The following is a 27799-nucleotide window of genomic DNA, read 5'->3' as shown; positions in this document are numbered from 1 at the left end:
TCTTTCTCTTCTTTATCTTTCATTCTATCATCTATCTGGTTTCTTCTACAATCTGATCACTCTATCAATCTTACAACAAAAGTACTTGAAAAATAAATGCAACGATTTTGTAGGAATAAAAAATAACATTGAGAATTTTTTATTATAATTAGTAGGACACTACTTTTTGTTCAGCCAATCTTTTTGTGAATACTTGGAAACAAGTGCCAAAAATGTTATTCAGTTCTCTAATAAAACGATATTCTCCGGCTTGACTAAATTGGAGAGATCTCTCACGGCTAAGCCGAGAAAGAAGTCAAAAAAATGTAGTGTAGGAGAAGGAAGTCGAGGAAAGACAAAAGAGAGTAAGAGTATAAATATGAGCTAATTAGTGGGGGCTGGTGTAATATTATAAATTCAACATGTTTTACACCGGAATAAGACTAAAGGTAAAATATTAAAAAAAATTATAAAAATGTAAATTTAGAAAAGTTGGTTTTAAAACAATGGCATTTTAAAGGGTAAAGGCCAATGAATTGAAATTGACTCTCAAATATTTTAATTTATTTCACCAAAATTAAAATAATACTCGTATAACCATTGAATCTTCACTTTTCCCTCCACAAATCTATAATTTGAGTGACACAATTTTCCCTCTTCATTATTGTCATTCACATGCATATATTTACCTCATTAAAACTTAGCCCTCTCTACATTTCATTCTTTTAGCTTATTAATTATGGATTTATGGGATTGTAGGGTGTGCTATATTCTAAACTATTGATGATATATGGAGTAATCACTACAAGAACAACACGCGTTACCGTCCAATAACAGTGGTTGGTAATAATATGGGAAAGAAAGGAGGTAGTACTTCTTGGTTAACTGCTGTAAAGAGAGCTTTTAGATCTCCTTCTAAAGATAGTCCTGAAAAAGTTGGAAATTGTAGAAGAAAAGAAGATCATCCTTCTCAAGATAGTCAAGATGATGACAAGGTCGGTCAACTCTTTTATTCTGTGTTTTTTACTAGCAAGTCTTGTTTGTGGCCGTCTTAAGTTAAGACGTGTCACAATCCTGGCCGCCTTTTCATTTTTGATACTATTTTTAAACTGTTTGTGAGCGTCATCTTAACTTAAAATAGTCACAAGTAAGAGTGTGTGTATTTTAATATTGAACTCTGGATGAAATAATATTTGGGTATTTGTTTGGTTAGTTTTATTGTTGGTAAATCGAGATAAGTAGTGGCAAAACCATAATTGAAAGAAATTTTAACCAGTGGTGGAGCTAGGGGGGCTAGCAGAGGCGGTCGCCCCCCGGCGGATGAAATTTTCGAAGTTTTTAGTTAAATTTCCGTTTTTTTAATGTACCTTATGAAATTTGTCGTTCATTCCCCCTAAAATTTTTCGCCCCTAAGTTCAAATCCTAGCTCCGCCACTGATTTTAACTAAAACTTTCAAATTTAAGTCATACCGTAATATTATGTATTTTTCTACTTGTATGCTTGCAAGGTTTACAATCTTTGACCTTAAAAAGTCAAATGGGAACAACATAATGTTATATATGACATGTATTAGTGTATTACCGTATTAATTAGTTTATGAAAGGATTGAAGATGTGTTGAAAAGCGAAGGTTTTAGTATTGCTATTGATTTGTGTTTATAAAATCGGTTTTGATGTGTGAAAGCAAGCAAAAATGACATTGAAATGCATGCAAGCTTTGGTTCGAGTTCAAGCTAAGGTGCTTGGCCAACGTATGAGATTATCTCATTAAGGTTGCTGGAGATCCACTTTTAGCGATCAGTTGTAAGCCTCTAATTAAATACGTCGTTTTTGCATTATCTTGGTGCATAGTTCATGTTATTTGATTCTGATTAGGATTTAGTTGTAAAGGGATATACAGTGTCAATTTTTATGCTGATAGGTTTCAAACTTATTAGATTGAGTTTAGCAACTAATTTAACGTAGATGTTGTAGGCACAGAAAATTTATTAATGTGCCGAATAAATAAAATAAATCAATTATTTTGAGTTAATACTAAATTTTAGCTCGATTTAATTATTTTGCCCCAATTAAATGAAATACGGGTCGATTCGTGTTACAAAATGGGTTATCCGGATCATTAAATCCGAAAAGGGATCAAATTTGGGCCAAGTTCACTAATAAACCCATAAATGGGCATGTGAATGTCAAAGTCCACCAAGGGGAATTAAAACTCTATAAATAGAGCCATTCCCATTCATTTCAAGGTTAGAGAAATCATAATCATAAAATTTCAGAGAGAAGAAGACACAAAAGCTCTATAAATTCTCTCTACAAGACACCTCGGCAAGCAGTCAACAAGCACACCAAAACTGTGCCGCCTGCCCAAAAAATTCAAGTTCAAGCTACAACATTCAAGAGAGAACAAGTCGCAGTGACCCTCTCAAGAATACAAATCGACACCTCCTACAAAGTGCATACCACCTCTACAGGTGTCATTCAAATACAACCTTCGCGCCTCTACTACAGACAGCGTTTACGTAATCTACTACGACATTTAGAGTCATAGGATACATTAGAGATTGTACACATAAACTTTCTGATATTAATAAAAATTCATTCGTTTCCTATTTTGTATTACATTTATTTTGCGATACAAAGTTTGCTGTTACAAATTTTGGTGAACCCGACGTGAAAATTTCTATCTCTCATCTCTACTGCCGTTTTAATCAAGTCTACCACAACAAGAAGATGTCTACCAGTCAAAGCATTTCCTCCAGTGCATCGAAGAAGACCTACGCAGATATCCTGCAAGGTACTCCCATTGCTGCTACCTCCTCTGCTGCGCAGTCAGTTGGCATCACCACAAGAAGAATGGTGAAGAAGGCGGCTGTCAATGCTGCTGCTGCTAGTCTACGCTCTGCACACGTCCCTACTAGGCCGCGCAAGATCTCTGTCGCCTCCATAGCTGCTGCCGCTACAGCACTCCTGGCTGCCTCTTCTCCTTCACACGAGGAGGTTAGAAGTGTTAAGGTTGAGAAAAAGGCTTCCCCTTGCAAATCCAAGGCGTCGCCAAAGAAGAAAGAAACATCAACTCCTAACGTCGCTTCAGTCATGGTGATAAGTGGCGATACTCTTGAGGATCGAATGCAGAAGATGAATGATCTCCTTGGAAAGATGATGAAGGAGAATGAAGAAAAGAACAAGAAAATTGATGAGCTCCAAAAAGAGGTGGTGGCACTCCGTGACAGGAAGGCCGACAGCGAGCATGATGACACCGACAAGGATGTCAACAGTGACAAAGAAGTTGGCGAAGATGACATTGGAAAGTGAAACAATGAGATCGGTGCCTTCACTGAAGAGAAGCTGCAGGAGTTAATAGCCAAGACGATCAAGTGTCAGTTAGATGATAGCTCGACAAGTAGTGGACGCTACATCAAGCCTTACACTAAGAGGATTGACAGTCTGCGCATGCCATCTGGCTATCAGCCTCCAAAATTTCAACAGTTCGACGGGAAGGGGAACCCAAAGCAACACATCGCCCACTTCGTCGAGACGTGCAACAATGCTGGAACAGAAGGTGATCGTTTGGTGAAGCAGTTTGTGCGTTCGCTCAAAGGGATCGCGGTCAACTGGTACACAGATCTAGACTCTGAGTCAATTGACAGTTGGGGTCGCATGGAAGATGAATTCCTTAACAGATTCTATAGTATCAGACGTATAGTCAACATGAGCGAGTTGACAAAGACAACTTAATGGCAAGATGAGCTTGTCGTCGATTACATCAACAGGTGGCGTGCGCTAAGTCTGGAATGCAAGGATCGCTTAAGTGAAGCTTCAGCAGTTGAAATGTGCGTCAACGGGATGAAATGGGACATTCTTTACATCCTGAAAGGGGATCATGCCGAAGAGCTTCAAAGACCTGGCTACCCGTGCCCATGACATGGAGATCACAATCAAAGAACGTGGTAGTACTCGGCCAACTGCCTCCAAGGCGCCAAGTGAAAAAAAGGAGTTCAAGAAAATTGACAAGGGCTCCAAGAAAGAGACACTGGTCGTTGAAACCTGCAACGCGCATGTGAAAATATCATCCAAGCCTAAGTATGAAAAGAAGAAGGAGACGTTTGCTTACAACTATCAACGAGAAAAGCCTACCTTGAAGGAGTTTCAAGCAAAGAAGTATCCATTCCGAGATTCTAACTAAGGGTGTCATTGGGGCGGAGCGGTGGTGGATATAGGCTCCCCCGTACCCACCAAGAAAACCTTGTACCCATCCCCGCCCCACCACCCGTGGTGGGTACAAGTTTTCAAAACCATCCCCGCCCCAACGGGCGGAAATATAAAACCGTACCCGCCCCGCTAACCCATTAACCCGCTACACCATAATTTTATTCGATAATTTTTTTCACAAAAGTTGATTTACTCACTATTAATTTCCATTTTTTTGAATAAATCTTCATAATTTTAGTTTTTCACCAAAGAAGTTAGGAAACAACTTTATCAAATAGCTATTATTAATATTATATTTTAATTATAACTAAATAAGATTTAAAAAATTGTCATAATCAAATTAATTTTTTTAATAATTGGCGGGTAGGTGGGTAAGTTGCAAAATCTATCCCCGCCCCATTACCCATGGCGGGTACAATTTTCATACCCGCAGCCGCTCCACCACCCACCAAAGCTCTAACCATCCCAGTCCCAGTTGGGGCGGGTGCGTGGTGGTACCCACTTGTACCCGCCCCGATGACATCCCTAATTCTGACTTATCCGGAATGCTCGATGACCTCTTGGAGAAGAAGGTTATACAATTGCAAGTGTCCAAGCGCCCTGAGCAAGCAAACAAGACAAACGATCCCAATTACTGTCGTTATCACAAGCTGGTGAGTCACCCTATTGAAAAGTGTATAACACTCAAGGAGAAGATCATGCAGCTCTCCAAGGAAGGAAAGACCATTCTTGACTTGGATGACACAGTAACCACAAATCAAACTACTGTAGTCTTGGAGCAACCTGACGAGCCAATTATACGACAAGGACAGTGTGTGTATATGTTGCAGTTCGGAAGTTTTGAGCCTGTGGCATTACGGATCCAAGGGTCATTGTCGTCGCTACCTCCAATGTCATTGGAAGAAAAACTACCTCCCCAGGATAAGAATGAGGAAAAGAAGCATGAAGATGACGATGAAGGTTGGACTTTGGTTACGCGCAAGAAGTCAAAGAAACAAACAAGGCAGACAGCGCAACCTGTTCACCATCGAAGAAAACAATCAAAGAAGACGAAACCTCGTAAGACGAAGGGAAAGAAAAAGTCCAAAACAGTGGTCAAACCAATGTCTTGCCTATCGATATACTTGAGCAAGAACCACCGGGTCCCGTCACTTTAAAAGAATTCTTCCCACAAGACTTCTTAAACAAGGTTACCGTGTGCACCGTCTCAGCTACGGAAGATGGTGATGATAAAAAGAAGATAGAGGAAGGAGGCCCAGATGATGCGGTATTGCCACAACAGTTGCATAGTGAAAAGGAGAACGAAATAGTGGCTGCTCTTGACGCCCTTCCTACAAACATGGGATGGAAACAAATATTTCATCTACCTAAAGAGAAGCGTCGGCTGATAATTCAAGGACTTGAGAAGCCCGAGTTGTATGCGGGCAAGATGAAAGACAAAATTGAGCCTCATGAGCAATCAACTGGATGTGTCTCCTGCAATGCAGCCTTGAGTTTCTCAGATGAAGATTTGCTTCTTGGATCCAAGCCTCACAACAGGCCACTTTATGTGTCTGGGTACATCCGTGGGCAAAAGGTAAAGCGCATCTTAATAGATGGAGGCTCAGGAGTCACTTTCATGCCAAAAGCCACCATGAATGAATTAGGGATCACGATGGATGAACTCTTCAGTAGTCGCACAATTATTCATGGTTTCAAATTAAATGGGGAGCGTGCAGTTGGTATGATCCGCGTAAACCTTACAGTGGGTGATCTTTCTTCTGACACACTGTTCCATGTCATGGATGGCAAGACATCTTTCAAACTATTGCTGGGACGACCTTGGAAGCACGAGAATGAAGTTGTCGCCTCAACCCTCCATCAATGCTTGAAATATTATCGTGGTGGCGAAAGGAAAATAGACGGAGGCGCAAAACCTTTCTCTAAGGTCGACTGTTTCTTCGCTGATGCAAAATTCTTTGAAGAGAATGGTACTTCTAGTGAGTTCATGCCAACTACCATCTCTTCAACAGGAAAACGAGGTAAGCGGGAGAAGAACATTATCAAAGAAGATGAAGCTGCAAGTCCTGCTAAAGAAAATGATGTTAAGAGAGATGTAGACAAGGCCAGCAAAATAACTACTCTTGTTGCATCACCCAAGAAGCAAGAGACGATGCAGAAAACTACACCACCAGCACTACGCTACATCCCGAAGTCTCGCCGCAAAGATGGGGAGAGTCCTTTTGCAGAGTGTCTAACACCAAAGACAGAGCCTAAGGATAAAAAGTCAAGTCGGTGGTCAAGGGAATGGGTGGCCAAAGTCGTTACACCTCTACCAAGTTCATCTCAAGCGAAGATTGTGAGACCTCCTCCAACTGGTTTCGTTTTTGCATCCAGTCAATCATCAAGTGAGGAAAACAAGGGGATATTTGATTCTAATGCTTACAAGCTACTGGCGAAGGCTGGATATGACTTTAAAAATCCGACTCCTCTCGGCAAAGTTATAGAAGTCGAGCCGTACGGACTTAATAAAGCGCAATATGAAGTGTTCAAGCAAGATGGGAGTTTCATGGTGACCAGGGCCAGGTTCGGATATGAGGCTCCTGCGCCTGTGAAGATTGGTGCTCGTAGAAAAGAGGCTACTCGTCTTTCTCAAGACATCACAAGAGAAGAGGTCGAAGAAAATGAAGGAGAGGAAAAGATGCATCCATCTTCAGTCTTCGATCGAATAAGTCCACCTGCAGAGAAGTGTCGCCCTTCTATATTTACAAGGCTAGGGAGACCAAGTGATTCAACCAAACACATTTCTGTCTTTTCTAGGCTTGGCAATCAAGGAGAAAGTAAAGTCAAAGTATCAACACCTTCGTTGCGCACAAACAAGAAGTGCGCAATACATGAACGCTTGGGCGGTCCATCAAAAACAGTCTTCAGTCGACTAGGAGCTCCCAAGAAGAATAGTGGTGAGGGTCATCCTCTCTCAGCTTCTGCAACACAAAATGAAGAAGAAGTAAGAGTAAGCGATGACTTGAGAAGCGCGATACCATCTCGCATGAAGCGTATGCAAGTAGTGGATATTATCCAGCATGAGCCACTCAAAGCAAGGGGGCGCGTACTAGTCCTCACTGGTTATCCACAAAATGTTGAAGAGCCTATGCCTTCATTTTCACACTCCTATGATGCGAAGAAACCAAAAGACTTAGACGGTACAGCGTCGTCATATCACATCACAGTAGAAGAGATACTTGACAAGAACAAAGAAGTTGAGACCGATGAGGCCCCTGCAACACTTGAAGACGGAGGGCAATCTACTGTAGATGAACTCAAGGAACTCAACTTGGGAACTACTGAAGATCCTCGACCCATTTATGTCAGTGCTCTACTGACTAAGGAAGAAGAAGAGGAGTACTACAAGTTGTTGGTCGAGTACAAAGACGTGTTCGCTTAGAGCTATAAAGAGATGCCTGGACTCAGCCCAAAAATTGCAGTTCATCGTCTAGCAATAAAAAAGGGCATCAGTCCCAAAAAGTAGCCTCAACGTCGTTTTAGGCCAGAGCTTGTACCTGAAATAGAAAAGGAAGTCAACAAGCTCATAGAAGAAGGTTTCATTCGCGAAGTCAAATATTCTACCTGGATAGCACACATTGTCCCAGTCAGAAAGAAGAACGGACAATTGCGCATACGTGTCGACTTCAGAGACCTTAATGATGCATGCCCGAAGGATGACTTCCCTTTGCCTGTCACAGAGTTGATGATCGATGCAACCACTGGTCACAAAGCACTCTCCTTCATGGATTGTACTGCTGGGTATAATCAAATACATATGGCACCTGAAGATCAAGAAGCAACAGGTTTTCGAACCCCAAAAGGGATCTTCTGTTACACGGTCATGCCATTTGGATTGAAGAATGCTGGCGCTACGTACCAACGCACAATGCAAAAAATCTTCGATAACATGCTACATAAAACAATAGAATTTTATGTTGATGATGTGGTTGTCAAATCAAAGAAAAGAGAATACCATATTAAAGACCTCCGAACCGTCTTTGAAAGACTTAGAAAATGTCAACTCAAGATGAATCCACTCAAATGTGCATTTGGTGTCACATCTGGGAAGTTCTTAGAGTTTGTGGTCAGGCATAGAGGAATTGAAATTGACCAAACAAAAATCAAAGCCATCAACGAAATGCCAGAATCAAAGACGCTGAAAGAGCTGCGCGGATTGCAAGGACGTTTGACATACATTCGAAGGTTCATATCTAACCTAGCAGGACGTTGCCAACCATTCAGCCATCTCATGAAAAAGGATGCTCCATTCCAATGGGATGAAAAATGCAAAAATGCTTTTGTTAGCATCAAGAAGTACTTGGCCAGTGCACCAGTGCTGGAGGCACCAATTCCAGGGAAGCCGCTTGTCCTCTACATTGCTGCACAAGAGCGCTCACTGGGGGCAATGTGTGCTCAAGAAATTGAAGACCGCAAGGAGAGAGCGCTCTACTACTTGAGTCGTACCTTGGTGGGAGCTAAATTAAATTACTCGCCCATAGAGAAAATATGTCTTGCTTTGGTGTTCGCAATCCAGAAATTGAGGCACTACATGCAGGTGCATACCATAAATGTCGTCTCAAAAGCTGATCCAATCAAGTACATACTCTCAAGAACAATATTGTCAGGAAGACTTGCGAAATGAGCAGTGTTACTTAAGCAGTACGACTTGCTGTTCGTGCCTCAAAAGGCTGTGAAAGGTCAAGCTATCGCCGACTTCTTTGCTGATCATCCAGTACCGGCAGAGTGGGAAATTTCAGATGACCTCCCAGGAGAAGCAATCTTCTACGTGGACGTTCTACCTCCATGGCAGATGTATTTTGACGGTGCTGCGAGAAAAGACGGAGCTGGAGCCGGAGTTGTATTCGTAACTCCACAAAATCATCTCATGCCATACTCCTTTACGCTCACTCAGTTGTGCTCAAATAATATGGCAGAGTACCAAGCTCTCATACTCGGCCTCCAAATGGCGATCGAAAAAGGCGTTAGAGATATGGACATCTACGGTGACTCGAAGCTGTTGGTCGACCAAGTCCTTGGTGAATATAAAGTGAAAAAGGAAGACTTGATTCCCTACCATCAACGGGCATTACAACTGCTGAATCAATTTGACGACATCCATGTTGGTCATGTGCCAAGGAGTGCCAATAAGTTGGCTGGCGCGCTTGCTAATCTTGTAGCCACTTTGGCACTGGGGGCAGAATAATCTATGCAAGTTCCAGTCTACAATCGTTGGGTAGTATCATTGCTTGAAGGATAAGAAAATGTAGATACAACCAACATGATATGTGTCTACACAGTTGATGAAGATGACTGGCATCAACCTATCATTGATTTCTTAGACCACCAAAAACTACCCGACGATCCCAGACACAAGGTAGAAATACGTCGACGTGCTCCAAAGTTCATTCACTATAAAGGGACGCTCTACAGACGTTCTTTCTCAGGCCAATGGTTGAGGTGTCTAAGCAAGGACGAAGCTGTTGAAGCAATGCATGAAGCCCACTCTGGAATTTGTGGCGCTCATCAATCTGGGCCTAAACTTCATGATCGCGTAGAGAGAATGGGGTATTACTGGCCAACCATGGTACAAGATTGTATGGACTTCGCGAAAAAATTTTAACCCTGTCAGTTCTACGTAAAACTTCATACACCAACCGCCGGAGCCGTTACATCCTACTGTTTCTTCATGGCCCTTTGAAGCTTGAGGACTTGATGTTGTGGGACCTATTACTCCAAAGGCCTTACATGGACACGAGTATATCCTCGCGGCCACTGACTACTTCTCAAAATGGGCAGAAGCCATCACATTACGGGAAGTGAAGAAAGAAAATGTTGTGGACTTCATTCGAACCCAAATCATCTACAGATATGGTGTACCTCAACGTATCACAACTGACAATGGGAAACAATTCTTCAACCATCTAATGACAAGTCTGGGAGAAAAATTCAAGTTCAAACAATACAAGTCATCCATGTACAATGCTTCTGCAAATGGTTTGGCTGAAGCCTTCAACAAGACCCTTTGCAACTTGCTGAAGAAAGTAGTAGCAAAGTCAAAGCAAGATTGGCATGAAAGAATTGGTGAGGCGTTGTGGGCGTATCGTACCACATACAAAACACCTACTCAAGCAACCCCGTATGCGTTGGTGTATGGAGTGGAGGCTGTGTTGCCATTAGAGTTGCAGATCCCATCTTTGCGCATCGCTATTCAAGAAGGACTCACGGATGACGAAAATGACTAATTGCGATTAGCAGAATTGGAAGCTCTCGATGAAAAAAGATTAGAGGCTCAACAAAGGCTCCAATGTTATCAAGCAAGGTTGTCACGCGCATTTTTTTAACAAAAAGGTGCGTCCTCGGTCTTTCCAAGTAGGAGACCTGGTGCTTGCAGTACGAAGGCCAATCATCACATCTCACAAACTAGTTGCTAAATTCACCTCTTAGTGGGATGGCCCCTACGTAGACCTGTCAAAACCTGACCCGACCCGAAAACCGATCGTAAACCGACCCGTAAATAACCCGGTTTTTTTTAACCCAAACCCGAAAAATACCCGAACCTGTTTTGACCAGTAAATAACGGGTCGAAACCCGACCCGTAACGGGTTGACCGTTGGGTCAAGGCAATATATCTTCCTTAAATTGATAATGTCAAATAGGTATTGACTTATAAAATTTTAAAGAAAGATATATATCTATACGGAATGCTACGTCATCAGCTCGAACCTTATGCCACGTCATCGCATTAAAATGTTTGTCACGCCGTCACTTTCACCCTATTACGTTGATCCATATGCTACTGCAGCACTGCCATGTCATCATTTCAGACGACATGCCACGTCATCACCTTGATGTGTGTGCCGCGCCATTACTTTCACCGTGTTACATGGAACTGCATTCCACATCGTCACTACCACGTCTTCATCATTTCTAAGTGTGTGCCACACCGCCACTTTTATCGTATTACGTGAAACCGCATTCCACGTCAGCACTGCCACCTCATTACCTCGGATCACATGTCAGGTCATCATTGTCATCTTATTTGAGACTCATTGTCGTACTTAGCGAGTTAGTGAGGGTAATGATGATGATGACGAGGTGGTGATGGCGAGAATGGTGACAATTAAGTTGATTAACACGAGCAAGAGGAGACAACACGTATAAATGGTGGAATTACAATATAAAAGAAGTTTTAAAAAATGACAGAAAAAGATGTTGATCGACCCGTTTTTTCACCCGAACCCGACCCGAAACCTGTATCGACCCGTTCGTGTAACGATGTGATATTGAAAATATTAAGAAAAAAATATTTAATCTTACTAATAGCATATATTAAACTAGATAATAATAAAAATTTAAGAATAATTATCTGTTTATAAGTAAAATTAAAGAAAATGATTTTTTTTAAAAAGACGTTAATATGAGCCGTTTTCAACCCTAAACCCGACCCGAAACCCGTATAAACCCGACCCGTATAAACCCGTATTTTTCAAATCCGAAATAGACCCGACTCGTATTTTACCCGAACCCGAAATAATCGAACCCGTAACCCGCCCGTTTGACCCGTTTGACAGGTCTGGCGTAGAGCCATTATATGATAGGGTATAGACTTATAGGCTATTAGGTTTAAAATAAAACCAAAAAATAAGAGTCCCTTTATAATTGGGTAATTAAATTATATTTGTGTAATTTTTTATATGTAAATTCTCTCAAGCAAGGACAAGTAGCAATGTGGTTGTGTGACAGGTGTCTTACTAGCATTTTTAGCAATTGAGTTTTTCTCCATTTATTCCTCTCTCCATTTCCTTCCATTTCTTATTAATGGTCTAGATTCCGTCTCAAAACGATCTAACGGTCAGTTGAATGAAAAGGTTGAGAGTGGATAATGATTAAATATTGTTCTATTAGAGGAAATGGAAGGAAATGGAGAGAATAGGAAATGGAGAGGATCCCCTCTCCATTTTTAGAGTGTCCTTTATGCAAATTTTTCCAATGTTTGTGGTGTCCTTGGCAATTGGACACCCCATAACAATAAGTAGATCCGTCATTGGATAGCTAATAACATAAGTACGATTGTAAAGTTGAGTAAACAACACAACAAGGACCTAAATTATGGGGAATAACAATTTTAAGGACCTCTATTATAATTGTGGAGCTTTAAGGACCTCAGTGTACTATTCCTAAGTTAAAGTTGTCGTTAACTCAAATCTCACAGCCAAATAGAAAAAAACTGCTCATTGTTCTTCAAATAAAATGGCCCTTTTAATTCCTGAGCATAAAATTTCCTACAGTATTCAAGAAATGACAAGTACATTTAAAATGGATGATTTGAATATTATTCAACTCGATCCGATTTTTGCGGTGATATACCCATAAATATCAACCTTTTAACCATATCAAACAATATTTAGCCAAGCTAACAAGATGATAATGCTGGATGTGATCTCATCCGAAAATATGATGAGACGAGTAAAGTCCAAAATTTTATAATAAAAAATGACCATTTAATGATAAAATAATAAGATTAAAGTTATCACTTTTTAACCAAAAAAAAAAAAACTAATGATAGCATTTATTTATGAAATATTTATATTTTATTGTAAAATGATCACATACTTGTTTATCTTATTTCAGACAAAAAAGGTCGTCTAAAACATTAATTTGCGGTGAATATAATTTTCTCATTTTACCTTGTATGATTTCAAACAATCCACATCAACCCCATTTTTCTAAATTTATATCCTTTGCCTCTTCACATGGTATATGGTGTATATGGAAGATTTTAGGTTCTTGGACAAAGTAGAAATTCTCTTTTTTGACACCGACACTTTACAAGAGAAGATTTTAGGGCTTACCATTTACCAACATATATTATATATATTATATTATAGTACGAGTAGCCCCTATTTTGTGGCAATTCTAAGTAAGCGTGCTTGATTTCATTCGTTCTCTTCATCTTCGTATTTTGGCAGAGATAGGAACCTTTCTGCATTTTTATGCTAGCTTTCTTAATTTTTTTATTAGAATCAAATATTTTTTGCATTTCTAGCATTTTTCTTTTCTTTTCAAGATCAATTAGGTTCACACTGTATATATTTATGAGATTTGAAAAATGGTACTCCCTAAATTATGTACCCCCCCCCCCCCCCCATTATTTTTGTACACAAAATCTCATTGAAGACGGGCGATATCCGTCACAAGCTTGTGACGGATACCGTTTTCTCTCACAAAATGGCCATTGAGAGAGTGGGAAGCACATGACGATATATAAGTTAATAATATGAAATGGAGCAAAATTTATGACGAATCTAATGATATAATTTTCATAATTTTTTATAGTATATTTTTATGTAATTGAAAGTCAAAGGCTTACCTCGTAAAACGAAAACATCATATATAGAATAATGGAGAGAGTATTTAAATAAAAATTTTAAAAATTATGTCTCTGTCTTGGAACAAGGACCAAAAACATAGGAGATGTCAGTTATTGGATGACAATTGAACCAAATTGAGTGTAAGATTAAATCTATAAAATATAATTAAAAGGCTACCCTTAAATGACAAATAAACGCCACTTAGACAAAGCCATGTAGGATCCAAAAAGCCACCTAGATTAAAATTTATTGTGACGTGACATATTTAAATGTGATGTTGCATATTTTTAATGTGACTTGACAAATTAATGTGACATGAATTATCAATTTATTATTACATGATATTAATTTAAATCATTTATCTATAAATTAATTTAATTCACTTATACCTATAATATGAAAGGATATTATCATTATTCTTAAATTAATTTTGTATATTAAATATATGGGTTATTTAATGGCAATACTCTCAACTATAGGTGTGCTGCTCAAAATACTCCAAACTTTTGTTTAACTACCAATAGAACGAACTAATACTTCCCTTCGCTTTTATTACACTAAGGCGACCGACAACCTGCTAAGCAAGTAAATAAAATTTTAACCCTCATTTAACCCATTCTCTTTTCATTTGTCTGTTAAACTTCTTCAAAACCATTAATCCCCTCACTAATTGTCTATTACGGACAACGGAGTAAATAAAACACTATAATATGCTAATGAGAAAATAAAACAACATTGAATTATTTCCTCAATTATTTCTTGCTGTCATTTTTATCAAAGCTACATAGTACTCTTACTGTCATTTTCATTTCCTCAATTATTCTTTCTATCCCGTTTATGTTACCATCTGCGAACATTGAATCCGTTGCCTCCGAATCTGATATAAACATGCTTGAAATACCATGGTAATGATCCTTTTCCTTTTCCTCGATCTTGATTCCCTCTGTTTCCTACAACATATAACAGTACCTCTCCTAGGCTTCTTTATACTGGTCGAGCCTCCACCGCCATCTACGGAGTATAATTTTGTTGCTACACTCACGAGCAAAATACATATATTGAATGGACTCATCATCTCTTAAACATAAATAGCATTCTCCATTAACATTCATTCCAATTTTTATCAGTTTGTCCCAAGTTTCCAAGGCTCCCTGTACTACGAGGCACGAGCCATGTCATAAAGTTGTGCTTACGGATGTACCACCGATTCCACGCCACACTATACCATGTATAATAATCTAGACCCCCAAAAATCAAAAACGAATAAAAGAACACTCAAAAATCAAACCACAAGAAGCCATTAAAAACTCATGGAAAACCAATGAAACAACACCATTATCAAACCCAATAACCCAAAACATAAATCATAACTTAATTTTCCCTTATTAAGCCAATCAAGCCTCTTAGTTTTTAATTCAAGTTCAGTATCAATTTGCTTGTGAAAAAAATTAAATTGATTTTTTCCTCCAAATTGTCATTAATTATTATTCAATTCAATTGAACAACCCCAACACCATCTTGCTAATGAGTTCACTGGTCCACAAGCATCAAGGTAGTAACAGACATCGAAGCTCGACTACCGGCGAATTCTCAGACAAAACCAGACCAGCGTGGGAAGACGGGGTACCGAGTTTGTTCCTATTGTCGCCGTGTTCATGCTTGGACATCTAGCAATTTGAAAAAACAAAAATGGAGATGGCTAAGAAATCAAGGTGAATGGAGTGGAAAACAAAGAAGACGGAGAAAAGATAAAAAAAAATTGAAAAAAGAGGAAGATGTAGACTAAAAAGGGAAGAAAGAGGTTGAAGATGAAGACTAATAAAAGGAAATGACTTGGTCAGCGTCACTTACCTGTTACAACAGGTTAAAAATAGTCCAATTCTATTCAAAGTCAATGGAGACATTAGTTGATTTTATTGTTAGTTAAACAAGAGTTTGGAGTATTTTGAGAAGGACCCTTATAGTTCAGAGTATTCTCATTAAATAACCCTAAATATATTGTCTTCCAAAGTTTATATAACCCTTACAAATTTACATCAAATTTCATTATTTATAATTAATATTTACATTTTAATTGAAATTTTTGTAATAAAATATGTTAATAAATTTCATAATTTATAATTAAAATTGAAATTTTCATTTAAAATTTTGTAACAAAACATGTTAAGGAATTAATTAAACCTGCTCATATTACTAAACACTCACCATTATTAACACTTTCCTATTTAATTCATTGTTTTTAATTTTTTTTAATAAAACTTGTTAATAATTTAATTAAACCTCTTCGCATTACTGAATACCCATCATTATTAACATTTTCCTATTTAATTTTTTTTTAATTAAACATGGTAATAAATTGATTAAAACTCTTCATAATACTTAACACACACCAAATTAATTAAAAATTTTTCCTATTTAATTAATTTTTGTAATATAATATGTTAATAATTTTATTAAAACTCCTTATATTACTCAACACCCATAATTTTCATTAATATTTTATCCTATTTAATTCATCTCTTGAGGTCCTTGGCAATCAATTATCTAATTTAATAATACCACAAAATAAATTAAAAATTAAATTAAAATATGGGAATTTTTGGTTGTGTAATGACTATAAAAACTTACAATACCTATAATAGTTTCTATTAACTTTATTTATTTAAAATATGCCCATTTGTCATGAGTTTCTAAGTTGTGGATTGTATTTTATGGTTTAATTTATTTATTTTATTATATTGATTATATTGAGTATTATTGTCGAGTATTATTGTTGAGTATTGTTGTTGTTGTTGTTGCTGTGCCCAATAAAATATATTTTAATTTGTTATGTTGTTGGTTTTATGAATCGTTTGCTTTATATCTAAATTCATGTTTTCCAGTTGGTTTAATTTAAATGACTTACATGTGACAATGTTTTAATTCGTTTGTCAAGTTTTTGTCAGGTTGATGTTTTATCTCTTGGTCAACGTATTTTTTACATATAACTTTAAAAAGCACCATGAAACGTATGCGAATGCAGATAAAGCAAACCTTCACGTGGGTAATCTGAAAAAGGAAGAAATACAAAAGGCACGAAATTGAGGTAAAATTAAAGGTAAAAAAATGTAAGGTAGAAACTGACAAGTAATGGATGATTGTTGATCTCAAAATAGAAGTCTTATACTCCCTCCGTTTCAATCATTTGTTATCTATTGTATTTAGCACAAAAACCAAGGAAATGCAAGTGATGTCTAATAAAGTAATACGAAGTATAATATTATTATTTCATCCACTTGCACACTACCTTTTACATATAAAACTTACCAAAAGTAGAAATAGATAACAATTCACTGATACGCCCCAAAATGGAAATAGATAACAAATGACCGGGACGGAGGGAGTAATATTTCTTTTAATTTGTTATTAAACGTATATTGTGGTGTAATTTTACTATTATACTTTCATGATTAACCTATTTGAATTTGTATTTTTGTATTCAGGAGTATAATCATCTCTAACATATATTTTTCTTTTTCATTTTATATGAACTATTATCAAGGCATGTAATAAAAGGAAGCGAAAGTGAACCTTCGGGTAAATATTAAATAGTATGATTTCTAAATTCTACATCGTATGTTTTTAAGTTTATGTGTTTTTGTTGTCAAAACAGGAATAATAGATAAAACTTAATCTCATAATTTCCTAAACAAAAAAAAAAAAAAACTACTCTCATAATTACTGGTAAATAAATAAGTACAAATAATTGAATGAAATTTTTTTAAAATTCCACAATTTACTTTTTGAACCATCATGACAATAATTAATCATTTTAATTATGTCATTTCCTTTTCCAATTTAAGTTTTCTCCAACTCCCACCTTTTGATTGTTTTTCTATAAAATTTACTTTACTTTTTTAAGTGGTTTATGCTTTTTTAACCATTATAAGATGATCGTTGATCTCAAAATGGAGATCTTATAATATTTCTTTAAATTTGTTATTAAGCGTATATTGTTGTGTAAGTTTACTAGTATGTTTTTTCCGATCAACCTATTTGAATTTGTATTTTTGTATTCATGGGTATAATCATCTCTAACATATATTTTTCTTTTTCATTTCATATGAACTATTATCATGGCATGTACTATACTAAAAGGAAGCAAACATGAACCTTCAGATAAATATTAAATATTATGGTTTCTAAATTTTAATCCGTATATTTTTAAGTTTATGTGTTTTCTTTTCAAAACCGGAATAGATTATTTTATAGTCTTTAATACTATTTTTATCTTTATATAGGATCGTGGACATAAGTATAACAAGAGAAGTCTACGCTGATTAGATATAGAAAGCTAAAATATTAATAAAACGGTATTTTTTATGTTAGACGAAAATATATAGTAAGACAGTATATTTGTATGGAAATAACTCTTTTATTAATACTAATAAACTAGTTTTCACATCCGTGCAATGCACGAGACAGTCTTATCCTCTTATTTAATTACGTTGTTATTAAAACAAAATAAATTTTGCTAGGCTATATTTTTTTTTTGATAAAATCCAATATGGAGTTCATTAATTAGCAATCAAATCCGCCTCTGCCAAAGATACAATGTTACGTGGAACCGAATCCACCTATCTACGTCTGCCTATTAAAAAGGAAACACATATGCAAGTTCATGCGCAACCTTATTATTACATCTACGAGTAAAAGAAAACGAAAGTGATTCAAACCGTAAACAAAACAACGTTATTTCCTCATAAATAAGAAAAATATCACCACGGCATTGCCTTCTGTTCTGGAAATCTTCTATTACCACTAAGCAGTCGCTTTCCAGCACCACCCTTCTAATTTCCGCGTTCCAAGCTTCCTTGAGAGCATCCACATCCAAGAGGATGATTTTCTCCTCTTATATTTTCTCTTTCCTTCTCTAATTTGGACACATCACTTTCACCCATATTCCACTATTTCCATCCTCTTCTTTTTACTCTTCTTAAAAAATCTCCACATCAAAGAGGATCCTCCTATCCTCCTCTCCCAATTTTTTTATAAGCAAAAACTAAAAAAAAAATGAATTATATGCCACATGCTAAATAATGAATGATAAGTGGGCACAAGGGCCAATGTTACATATCCTCTAAAAATAGAGGAAGTGTTCCTCTTCCTCCTTCAAAGAGGATATGTAACAATGGTTCCACATTGAAGAGGATATCCTCTTAGATGAGAGAGAGTGTTAAGAGGATGGTCCATCCTCTTCAATGTGGTTGCTCTGAGACGTATAAAACCGCCATTGCTTCTACTATAGGCACCTCCCGGCCAATTACCCTCCTCTGGTCTTTGTGGTACTTCTAATGAAAAGTAGCGGAATCACATGGTACATGAAGAAGACAATCAAAAGAATCTAACCATCTTTAAAATGAGCACGGAAATAAATAGAAACAACCAAACTTTAAAATGTTAAATAATGTAAATATTAGGATGATTGCTTAGACTAGGGGTGTAACCGAGCCGATTTGAGCTCGAGCTTTAGTGGGCTCGGAATCGGCTCGAAAACTTGAGCTTGAGCTCGAAATCGGCTCGGAATTTTCCGAGCTTAAAAAATTAAAGCTCGGAATGTAATACCCCGTATTTTTTTTTATATAATAATTTAAACGGATATTATTAAATATTATTTATTATGCAAATTATATTGTTAATTAAGTCGAATTAATATTGAGTCGATAATTTCGTTAAGTTATTTAACCGCGTTGTATCGATATAAGTTAATTGTGACGGTTTTATAAGAAATACGAATTGTGAACTGACCCATTTAAGTTGGCCCAATATATGTTCAGCCCATTAAACCTAAAGCCCAATTAACCCTAAACCCTAATAACCCTAACCCTAATGGTACACTACCCTAATCAGCCTCCCTCAACCCGCCTCCCTCCTTTCCTCAGCTGAAATGGCAGCCTTCCCGCATAGAGAAAGAGAGTGAGTGACCGTGAGTAGTGACCACGCAGCAAGGAAGAGCTAGGGAAGCTTGTCGACGTTCATAGGCGGCTATAGGTGGCTGTTTTGGTGGCGGTAAAGGTAAGAACTCAACCCCTTGTTCCTCTGTTTCGTTTATGTCGTGGGTTGTTGGTTGTAATTTCGTGTCTTAGGGAGGGGATATGGGTGGTTGGTGTCGGGGTATTAGTAATGGGTGGTCTGAGTCGCCCCTTTTGGTGGTGGTTATGGTGGCTTTAGGTGGTGGTGGTGGCTGAAATAGGCGGCAGTGACAGGGGGTGTAACAAACGGGTTATGTATGTTGTTGTTCAAAGTAGTTTAGGTGGTTAGGATTTGGGTGGCACCACCGTGGACTAGGGGGAGGTCGAAACGGTGGTGTTGTGGCGTCTGGGTTCACGGGTTGACGGAGAGCAGGACAGTGGTGAGTTGGCAGGTGGTAGTTGTTGGTTGCGGTGGTGGTTAGGAGAGAAAAGGAGGTGTTTGGTGAGGCACGTCGTGGAACCAGGCCAAAAGAAGGCCACGGTCCGACTCGCACGGCGGTAGAGTCGACCACCTTGGGGTCGGTGGTTGGTGGTGGGGATGAAGTGGGCAGCAGTCGGTGTGTTGTCGTGGTGGTGTAGGTGGTGCGTGAGGGGTGTGTGCGCGTGTGAAGGGCCGGTGTTGATGACGGGTTACTTTAGTGATTGAATCGGGTTTTTGTCATTGTTTAATCTTTAGAATCCGTTAAGTTATCGCATGCTTAATTAATTAATTTAATTCCGAGTTGTTAATTAATTAAAGACGGGTTTAAGTCGGGTTGTCGAATTGTTTTATGTTTGATTCGAGTTTTCTTAAAACGTTTAATTCGTTTAATATTTTATTATCACATTAGTCATTTAATTTATTCCCGAGTCAATTAAATAATTTATTTAATTCCCGAGTTGATTAAAATAATTAGAGATGGATTTTGAGTCGGACTGTTAAAGTGGAAAGTTACTATATCGGGAAAGTTTCTATTTTGGGAGATTTCTATATTTAGTAGTTAGTAATTATAAATATTATAATTGTTTTAGGTGACGGATTCGTGAAGGATCGATAATCAGATTCGTTGCTTTATTTCTGGATTTCTTAACTGCTTAATTGGAATTGCTGGCACTTTGAGGTAGGGAAATACACTTGTCCTATTATCGTCATAGTTGAATTGTGTTGACTTGATTCCTGGTTGTTGATTTACGTTATCATTTATATTCGGAAAGGTGATTGACTGATTTGATCGTATTGAGTATGATATCACAACATCGGGTAAATCGGCATGACTTTATGATTTATCGGTTCGTGATTTATATACATATTGCATTGCATTAATTATCGCTGAGCATTTCATATGCATTAGAGTTGGAGGATGATGTGGTAGTGACGATGTTGAGATACGATGTGATGTTGTGATAAGGCCCAAAGGCGGGTTCTCCGCAGACTTGCCCTGGTGTCCTCACCGTTGAGTCGGAGATCGGCTTCGGTCGATATATAGTCTACCGGGGATCGGTATGGTCAAGGCGTTCCGGGGTATGAGTTGTGTGTGATGAGTTGAGATGGAGATGGAGGTGACGGAGTATCATGCATATCATATTTTATTGTTTTATTGTTTTCCCTACTCAACCTCGTGGTTGACCCTGTGTATTCGTGAACACCTGTGATGAACCGTTTTATGGGGAGCAGACTTGACAGGTTTAAGAGATAGAACGGGAGTGGATGGGCGTAAGACATTGGATCGATTTACTTAGTAGCTAGATCATCATCTAGAAGACTTTCACTTTTATTTATGTCAGTTCTTGTAATTTGAGTTGAAAAGAGGATTTGTAATAATTAAGTTAAAATATTATATAAATTGCCTTGGAGTTTAATTTGTTATTCACTACCTCGAAACCGAGATGGTAACATCCGTTTATTAGAGAATGTCTTGACGAGGACTTCTTTTATAAACCGGGGTGTTACAAAGTGGTATCAGAGCGAACGATCCTCAGGCCTAAACCAATGAGCCCAATGAACATAGGATGTGTCTAAATAAAATGAACCCGGGATAGAACTGTTAGGAGCACACTAAGGTAAGGTATGAGTTAGGGCCCCCTCACACCGAACCGGGTCCTCTCGATTGAACCGGAAACCCCGAGTGTATATGAGAAAAAGGGTAGAAAAGTTGCTTGAGGATGAACAGGAAATTTATATATCATTACCTAAGTATTAACTGATTGATACATTGATTACTGCATAATCGAGTTGATGTATACTTTGAGGCCCATATAATCTAACCATTATGCAGGACAACGCTACGGTAAGTATTTTGTATGAATGATGTGCTGATAGTACTATTAGGTCTAGTAATATGCGGTTATGTGATCCCAAAGCCATGCTAGTATAGTATTGTGTTAGTAATAAGAAACACGATAGAATTTCATATCTTTAGTCATCGCAATCGTGATTTAGATATAATGAGTAGATCGAGATGCGAAGGGATTCTATGGGGTAGATGTTACGAATTGTACAGTGTGAGATTTAAGTTAGGATAGATTAGTATCGATAGTATAATTGTAAGAATTTGAACCATAGAAAATGAATGACTTAGTGATAAAAACTTGTTTTGGTTGATGTTACTCTTTAATTGACCTTACTACCATCTCTTTTCTGTTTATTGCCTATGGATGAAAATTTGATGAGAGATAGTCTTGGGAGTTAGTGATCGTTTGGCGTTTGTTTCATGCTTATATGATATACGGATTAGGAGTAATAAATACTTTAGTGAGCTGTGGTTAGGAAGTCCCTGTGCAGTGATGTTTGACCAACGATTTCGTAAAAAAATCCTCATTTAAATGGTATAATTAATTTTCGCATAATTCCAACTCCATCGATCATAAAATTCGCATATGATTTCAAATTGATAAGCCACGAAAAATCTTGATGTCTCTATATTAAATAATAAGTTTTGCAAACTGACCCAAGTTCTGGACCAATTGCTGTCACATGTTTGTTGGACCAACTGAGTTGTAAAATTCGTTAAAAATTTAATTCCTGTGCTTTAAACCTAATTCTTTTTCCGTGTGTTTTGAACTCACCGTGTTTTATAAAAGTAATATGAATCAAGTTTTAATCGAATAGTTATTTATTCATGATTTTTGGAAGTTACAACGTAAATCAAAACATTTAAAATGTGCGTTTTATGTTGAGTTTTCACACAATTGTTTGGTTAATTCATGAGCTTTAGTAATGTAAATTTATAATGTTTCATATGGCGATAGTAGCACGCATGTTCAGTAATTATGTATCTTAACAAGTGACAAAAATTTAAAACTTAGTTGATAACATGGTTGGCATGATAGTATGAGTAAAATTGGATAGCTTAATTTGATTTTAATCAAGGGTGAAATGTTTATAAGAGTCCAGTTGTTTGCATACGTTATATACATTTGGCATGTTGTAATAAGTCTGGTTTGTTCATGGTATTGCATGGTGGTCGGATATATATATATATAAACATAAAACCATAGTGTCATATTTTCGTAAGTTGATGGCGTTAAAAGTTAATTGATTGTTCTAAATATACTCGCATGAATATTATAATAATTATGTTTAAATATTTACACATGGATGGTAGTAATGATTGTGTCTAAATGTTCACACGTGTAGGATGTCATCTGAGTTCTAATGCCTTTTATGTGAGTCGGTGTGCCTAAAGTATATTTATTACTTACATTGCATTAATCTATTTCAGTGGACCTAAACCTAGGACATGATAATAAACAGTGTTGTTAATTCTTAGTGGATATGTTCATCATTATATCGTCATAAAATACTAAAGGGATTCTTGCAATTGTAGGAGCATGATATAAAGGAAACTGTTTGATATAATACGACATTTAGCATATCTATATTCTCGAGTCATCACTATCAATTATATTCTAATAAAGATTGTTTATGATAACTATGTTGGCAATATTATAATGGGATAACCCTTTGATGATTCACATGATACGCGTCGGTTTAAAGGATAGTCGTTAAAGTTACGCTTAATTGAGCCATGAATATAACTGAGTAAAGAAGTGCAACTAAAATCCTGATGTGGAAGTAATAGTCGTTCATTAGTAAAGATAGGACTGAAATGAATAAGATGAACCTGTAAATTACGATATATGAGTCAACACCTAAACTTGTTTGTTTGAAGGAATTGAATTAAGTTTATCTGATTTTGAGTTTCGTAGTAAGCTGTAAATGGATTCTATGACGGCCCTGTTATAAGATTTATGTTAAGAAATTTATTCACCGTCCAGTATGAAAGTAAAAGTTTTGAAAACAAAGTTAAATTTTGTCGTATGAGTATAAATTCGGGATGAGATTTCCAGCCAGTATCTGATTGTATGGTTCCATGATAATTGCTAGTCTGGAGGAATGAAACTAGAACGGAGTCATAAGTAGCGGGATAATTTAGTCATGTTATTCGTCCATGTAGTGAATCGGAGGGTTGTGGTTAGTTACGAATGTCCGAACGGGAAATGAATGTGGTGATTTAAAGGAGTTATGTGTTAACATGGTAGGTTGATATTAGCATAACATGTAATGAATATTGTAAAATTGGTATAGTTAAATACATCTAATCTTTTATGTCATTGTGTTGGGTACAGTCTAAATATAATTACACCAAGAACGAAATTTTATGTATGATAGTCTTGCATGTTAACTTTCCAATATCGCTGTTTAATCGCTGGTTGACTCGACCAATAAGTTTATAAAATTTGCCAATCAATGTGCATTCGTCATTCGTGAATAAATCCCAAACCCTTTGTTATAAGGACTAAAAATATTGCTGGGACGATAAGTACTGCGAAGCTGGTTGTCTTCATTTTATCAAGGATTCTGTGTCTTGACCTAAATCTGTACAATTATGTAAAGGAAAGTCAGACTGGACCTATTAGGTTATAAATTTTCATAAATCGATTTATTAAGTTTTGACCCTAATTCTTTTCTTATGTGATTGATCCCCTATGTTTCTAACGTACGAGATTTCAATGATTGGTAAAATAAATAATTACTAATGATTTTACTGGTAACGGTAGCTCCCTTGAGAGAGTTTATATATTGGTTGTCTTTGGTAAGGATTAGTTAACTTGAACGTGAGTTGTGAATCTTTTATTCTCTTTCAGTCGATAGCAGTAGTTTGAGAACTTTTGTTATAATAATGAAAGTTACGAGGACGTAACCATGTTTTTAGTTGGGTAGGATTGTAAAATCTTAATGCTTAAATTGCACTTGTTTGTAGATTGTAGTTTGATCAAGTTGATGTTAGTTGTGGGGTACCTATGCAAATGAGTTCTATATGTTTTGGTTCCTACTTCTGTTAGATTGGTTGATGTGAAAAAGGAGAGTATAATTAAACTACTCGTATTGAGTTATGAGTTGTGGGGCCTTTGTGCCGAGTTACGTTTGGTCCAAAGAGACCATGATTATTGAGTTACTTGAGTTTGAGATCGGGATTTAGATGGAAGATGACGGTGTTCTCAGGTGATTATTTAGTTGTTATACAATTGTGTTCTCAGGTAGTTATTAATTATAATTAGTTGGTTAAGTAATGATGAGTTAAACTTCGGGACGAAGTTTATTTTTAGGAGGGCAGAATGTAACATTTCGTATTTGTTATGTCTAATTGATGTGTCAAAAGTGTGTGTTAACCGTGTTAGAAACGCGTGACGTCCGTATGTACGATATGCAATACCCTTCTGAGGTTTGGGTACGGGAGCGAACTTCGGGACGAAGTTCATTTTAAGGGGGGAAGACTGTAATATCCCGTATTTTTTTATATAATAATTTAAACGGATATTATTAAATATTATTTATTATACAGATTATATTGTTAATTAAGTCGAATTAATATTGAGTCGATAATTTCGTTAAGTTATTTAACCGCGTTGTATCGATATAAGTTAATTGTGACGGTTTTATAAGAAATACGAATTGTGAACTGACCCATTTAAGTTGGCCCAATATATGTTCAGCCCATTAAACCTAAAGCCCAATTAACCCTAAACCCTAATAACCCTAACCCTAATGGTACACTACCCTAATCGCCCCCCTCAACCCGCCTCCCTCCTTTCCTCGCCTGAAATGGCAGCCTTCCCGCATAGAGAAAGAGAGTGAGTGACCGTGAGGAGTGACCACGCAGCAAGGAAGAGCTAGGGAAGCTTGTCGACGTTCATAGGCGGCTATAGGTGGCTGTTTTGGTGGCGGTAAAGGTAAGAACTCAACCCCTTGTTCCTCTGTTTCGTTTATGTCGTGGGTTGTTGGTTGTAATTTCGTGTCTTAGGGAGGGGATATGGGTGGTTGGTGTCGGGGTATTAGTAATGGGTGGTCTGAGTCGCCCCTTTTGGTGGTGGTTATGGTGGCTTTAGGTGGTGGTGGTGGCTGAAATAGGCGGCAGTGATAGGGGGTGTAACAAACGGGTTATGTATGTTGTTCAGGCGAGTTTAGGTGGTTAGGATTTGGGTGGCACCACCGTGGACTAGGGGGAGGTCGAAACGGTGGTGCTGTGGCGTCTGGGTTCACGGGTTGACGGAGAGCAGGACAGTGGTGAGTTGGCAGGTGGTTGTTGTTGGTTGCGGTGGTGGTCAGGAGAGAAAAGGAGGTGTTTGGTGAGGCACGTCGTGGAACCAGGCCAAAAGAAGGCCACTTGGTCGACTCGCCGGGCGAATCGACCACCTTGGGGTCGGTGGTTGGTGGTGGGGACGAAGTGGGCAGCAGGTCAGGTGGTTGTCGTGGTGGTGTAGGTTGTGCGTGAGGGGTGTGTGCGCGTGTGAAGGGCCTGTTGATGACAAAGTTACTTTAGTGATTGAATCGGGTTTTTGTCATTGTTTAATCTTTAGAATCCGTTAAGTTATCGCATGCTTAATTAATTAATTTAATTCCAAGTTGTTAATTAATTAAAGACGGGTTTAAGTCGGGTTGTCGAATTGTTTTATGTTTGATTCGAGTTTTCTTAAAACGTTTAATTCGTTTAATATTTTATTATCACATTAGTCATTTAATTTATTCCCGAGTCAATTAAATAATTTATTTAATTCCCGAGTTGATTAAAATAATTAGAGATGGATTTTGAGTCGGACCAAGTTAAAGTGGAAAGTTACTATATCGGGAAAGTTTCTATTTTGGGAGATTTCTATATTTAGTAGTTAGTAATTATAAATATTATAATTGTTTTAGGTGACGGATTCGTGAAGGATCGATAATCAGATTCGTTGCTTTATTTCTGGATTTCTTAACTGCTTAATTGGAATTGCTGACACTTTGAGGTAGGGAAATACACTTGTCCTATTATCGTCATAGTTGAATTGTGTTGACTTGATTCCTGGTTGTTGATTTACGTTATCATTTATATTCGGAAAGGTGATTGACTGATTTGATCGTATTGAGTATGATATCACAACATCGGGTAACTGGCATGACTTTATGATTTATCGATTCGATGATTTATATACATATTGCATTGCATTAATTATGCATTGAGCATTTCATATGCATTGGAGTTGGAGGATGATGTGGTAGTGACGATGTTGAGATACGATGTGATGTTGTGATAAGGCCCAGGCGGGTTCTCGCAGACTTGCCCTGGTGTCCTCACCGTTGAGGGCAGATCGGCTTCGGTCGATATATAGTCTACCGGGGATCGGTATGGTCATGGCGTTCCGGTATGAGTTGTGTGTGATGAGTTGAGATGGAGATGGAGGTGACGGAGTATCATGCATATCATATTTTATTGTTTTATTGTTTTCCCTACTCAACCTCGTGGTTGACCCTGTGTATTCGTGAACACCTGTGATGAACCGTTTTATGGGGAGCAGACTTGACAGGTTTAAGAGATAGAACGGGAGCTGGATGGGCGTAAGACATTGGATCAGACGACTTAGTAGCTAGATCATCATCTAGAAGACTTTCACTTTTATTTATGTCAGTTCTTGTAATTTGAGTTGAAAAGAGGATTTGTAATAATTAAGTTAAAATATTATATAAATTGCCTTGGAGTTTAATTTGTTATTCACTACCTCGGGAAACCGAGATGGTAACAATCCGTTTTATTAGAGAATGTCTTGACGAGGACTTCTTTTATAAACCGGGGTGTTACAAAGTGGTATCAGAGCGAACGATCCTCAGGCCTAAACCAATGAGCCCAATGAACATAGGATGTGTCTAAATAAAATGAACCCGGGATAGAACTGTTAGGAGCACACTAA

The 27799-nt window shown here is 37.5% G+C and overlaps 1 protein-coding gene across 6 annotated transcripts; it reads left to right on the top strand.

The window, feature by feature from the left end:
- Positions 1 to 27554, top strand: LOC141586208 (uncharacterized). Of its 6 annotated transcripts, none has more exons than XR_012519483.1 (4): positions 445 to 974; positions 1664 to 1782; positions 20606 to 20694; positions 27410 to 27554. XR_012519483.1 is itself a non-coding variant. In XM_074407368.1 (3 exons), exon 3 carries the CDS (start codon positions 2710 to 2712, stop codon positions 3289 to 3291), a length of 582 nt encoding a protein of 193 aa, XP_074263469.1. In that variant the 5' UTR covers positions 1 to 428; positions 739 to 974; positions 1664 to 2709; the 3' UTR covers positions 3292 to 4134. The 6 variants fall into 6 exon arrangements, 2 of the variants coding, with proteins under 2 accessions (XP_074263469.1, XP_074263468.1); XR_012519482.1 differs by lacking the exon at positions 27410 to 27554 and adding an exon at positions 21249 to 21278; XM_074407368.1 differs by lacking the exons at positions 20606 to 20694; positions 27410 to 27554 and adding an exon at positions 1 to 428 and having other exon boundaries at positions 739 to 974; positions 1664 to 4134.
- The last annotated feature ends 245 nt before the right edge of the window (positions 27555 to 27799 follow it).

Source organism: Silene latifolia, chromosome 6 (genome assembly GCF_048544455.1).
Source record: "Silene latifolia isolate original U9 population chromosome 6, ASM4854445v1, whole genome shotgun sequence".
In the NCBI taxonomy this organism is placed as follows: Eukaryota; Viridiplantae; Streptophyta; class Magnoliopsida; order Caryophyllales; family Caryophyllaceae; genus Silene; species Silene latifolia.
The sequence above is the reverse complement of the archived record's forward strand: the minus strand, read 5'-3'. Positions and strand labels throughout refer to the sequence as shown.

Bases quoted from the DNA above. Each gene is read 5' to 3' on its own strand.
- LOC141586208 (XM_074407368.1), top strand. From the start codon at position 2,710: ATGTCTACCAGTCAAAGCATTTCCTCCAGTGCATCGAAGAAGACCTAC.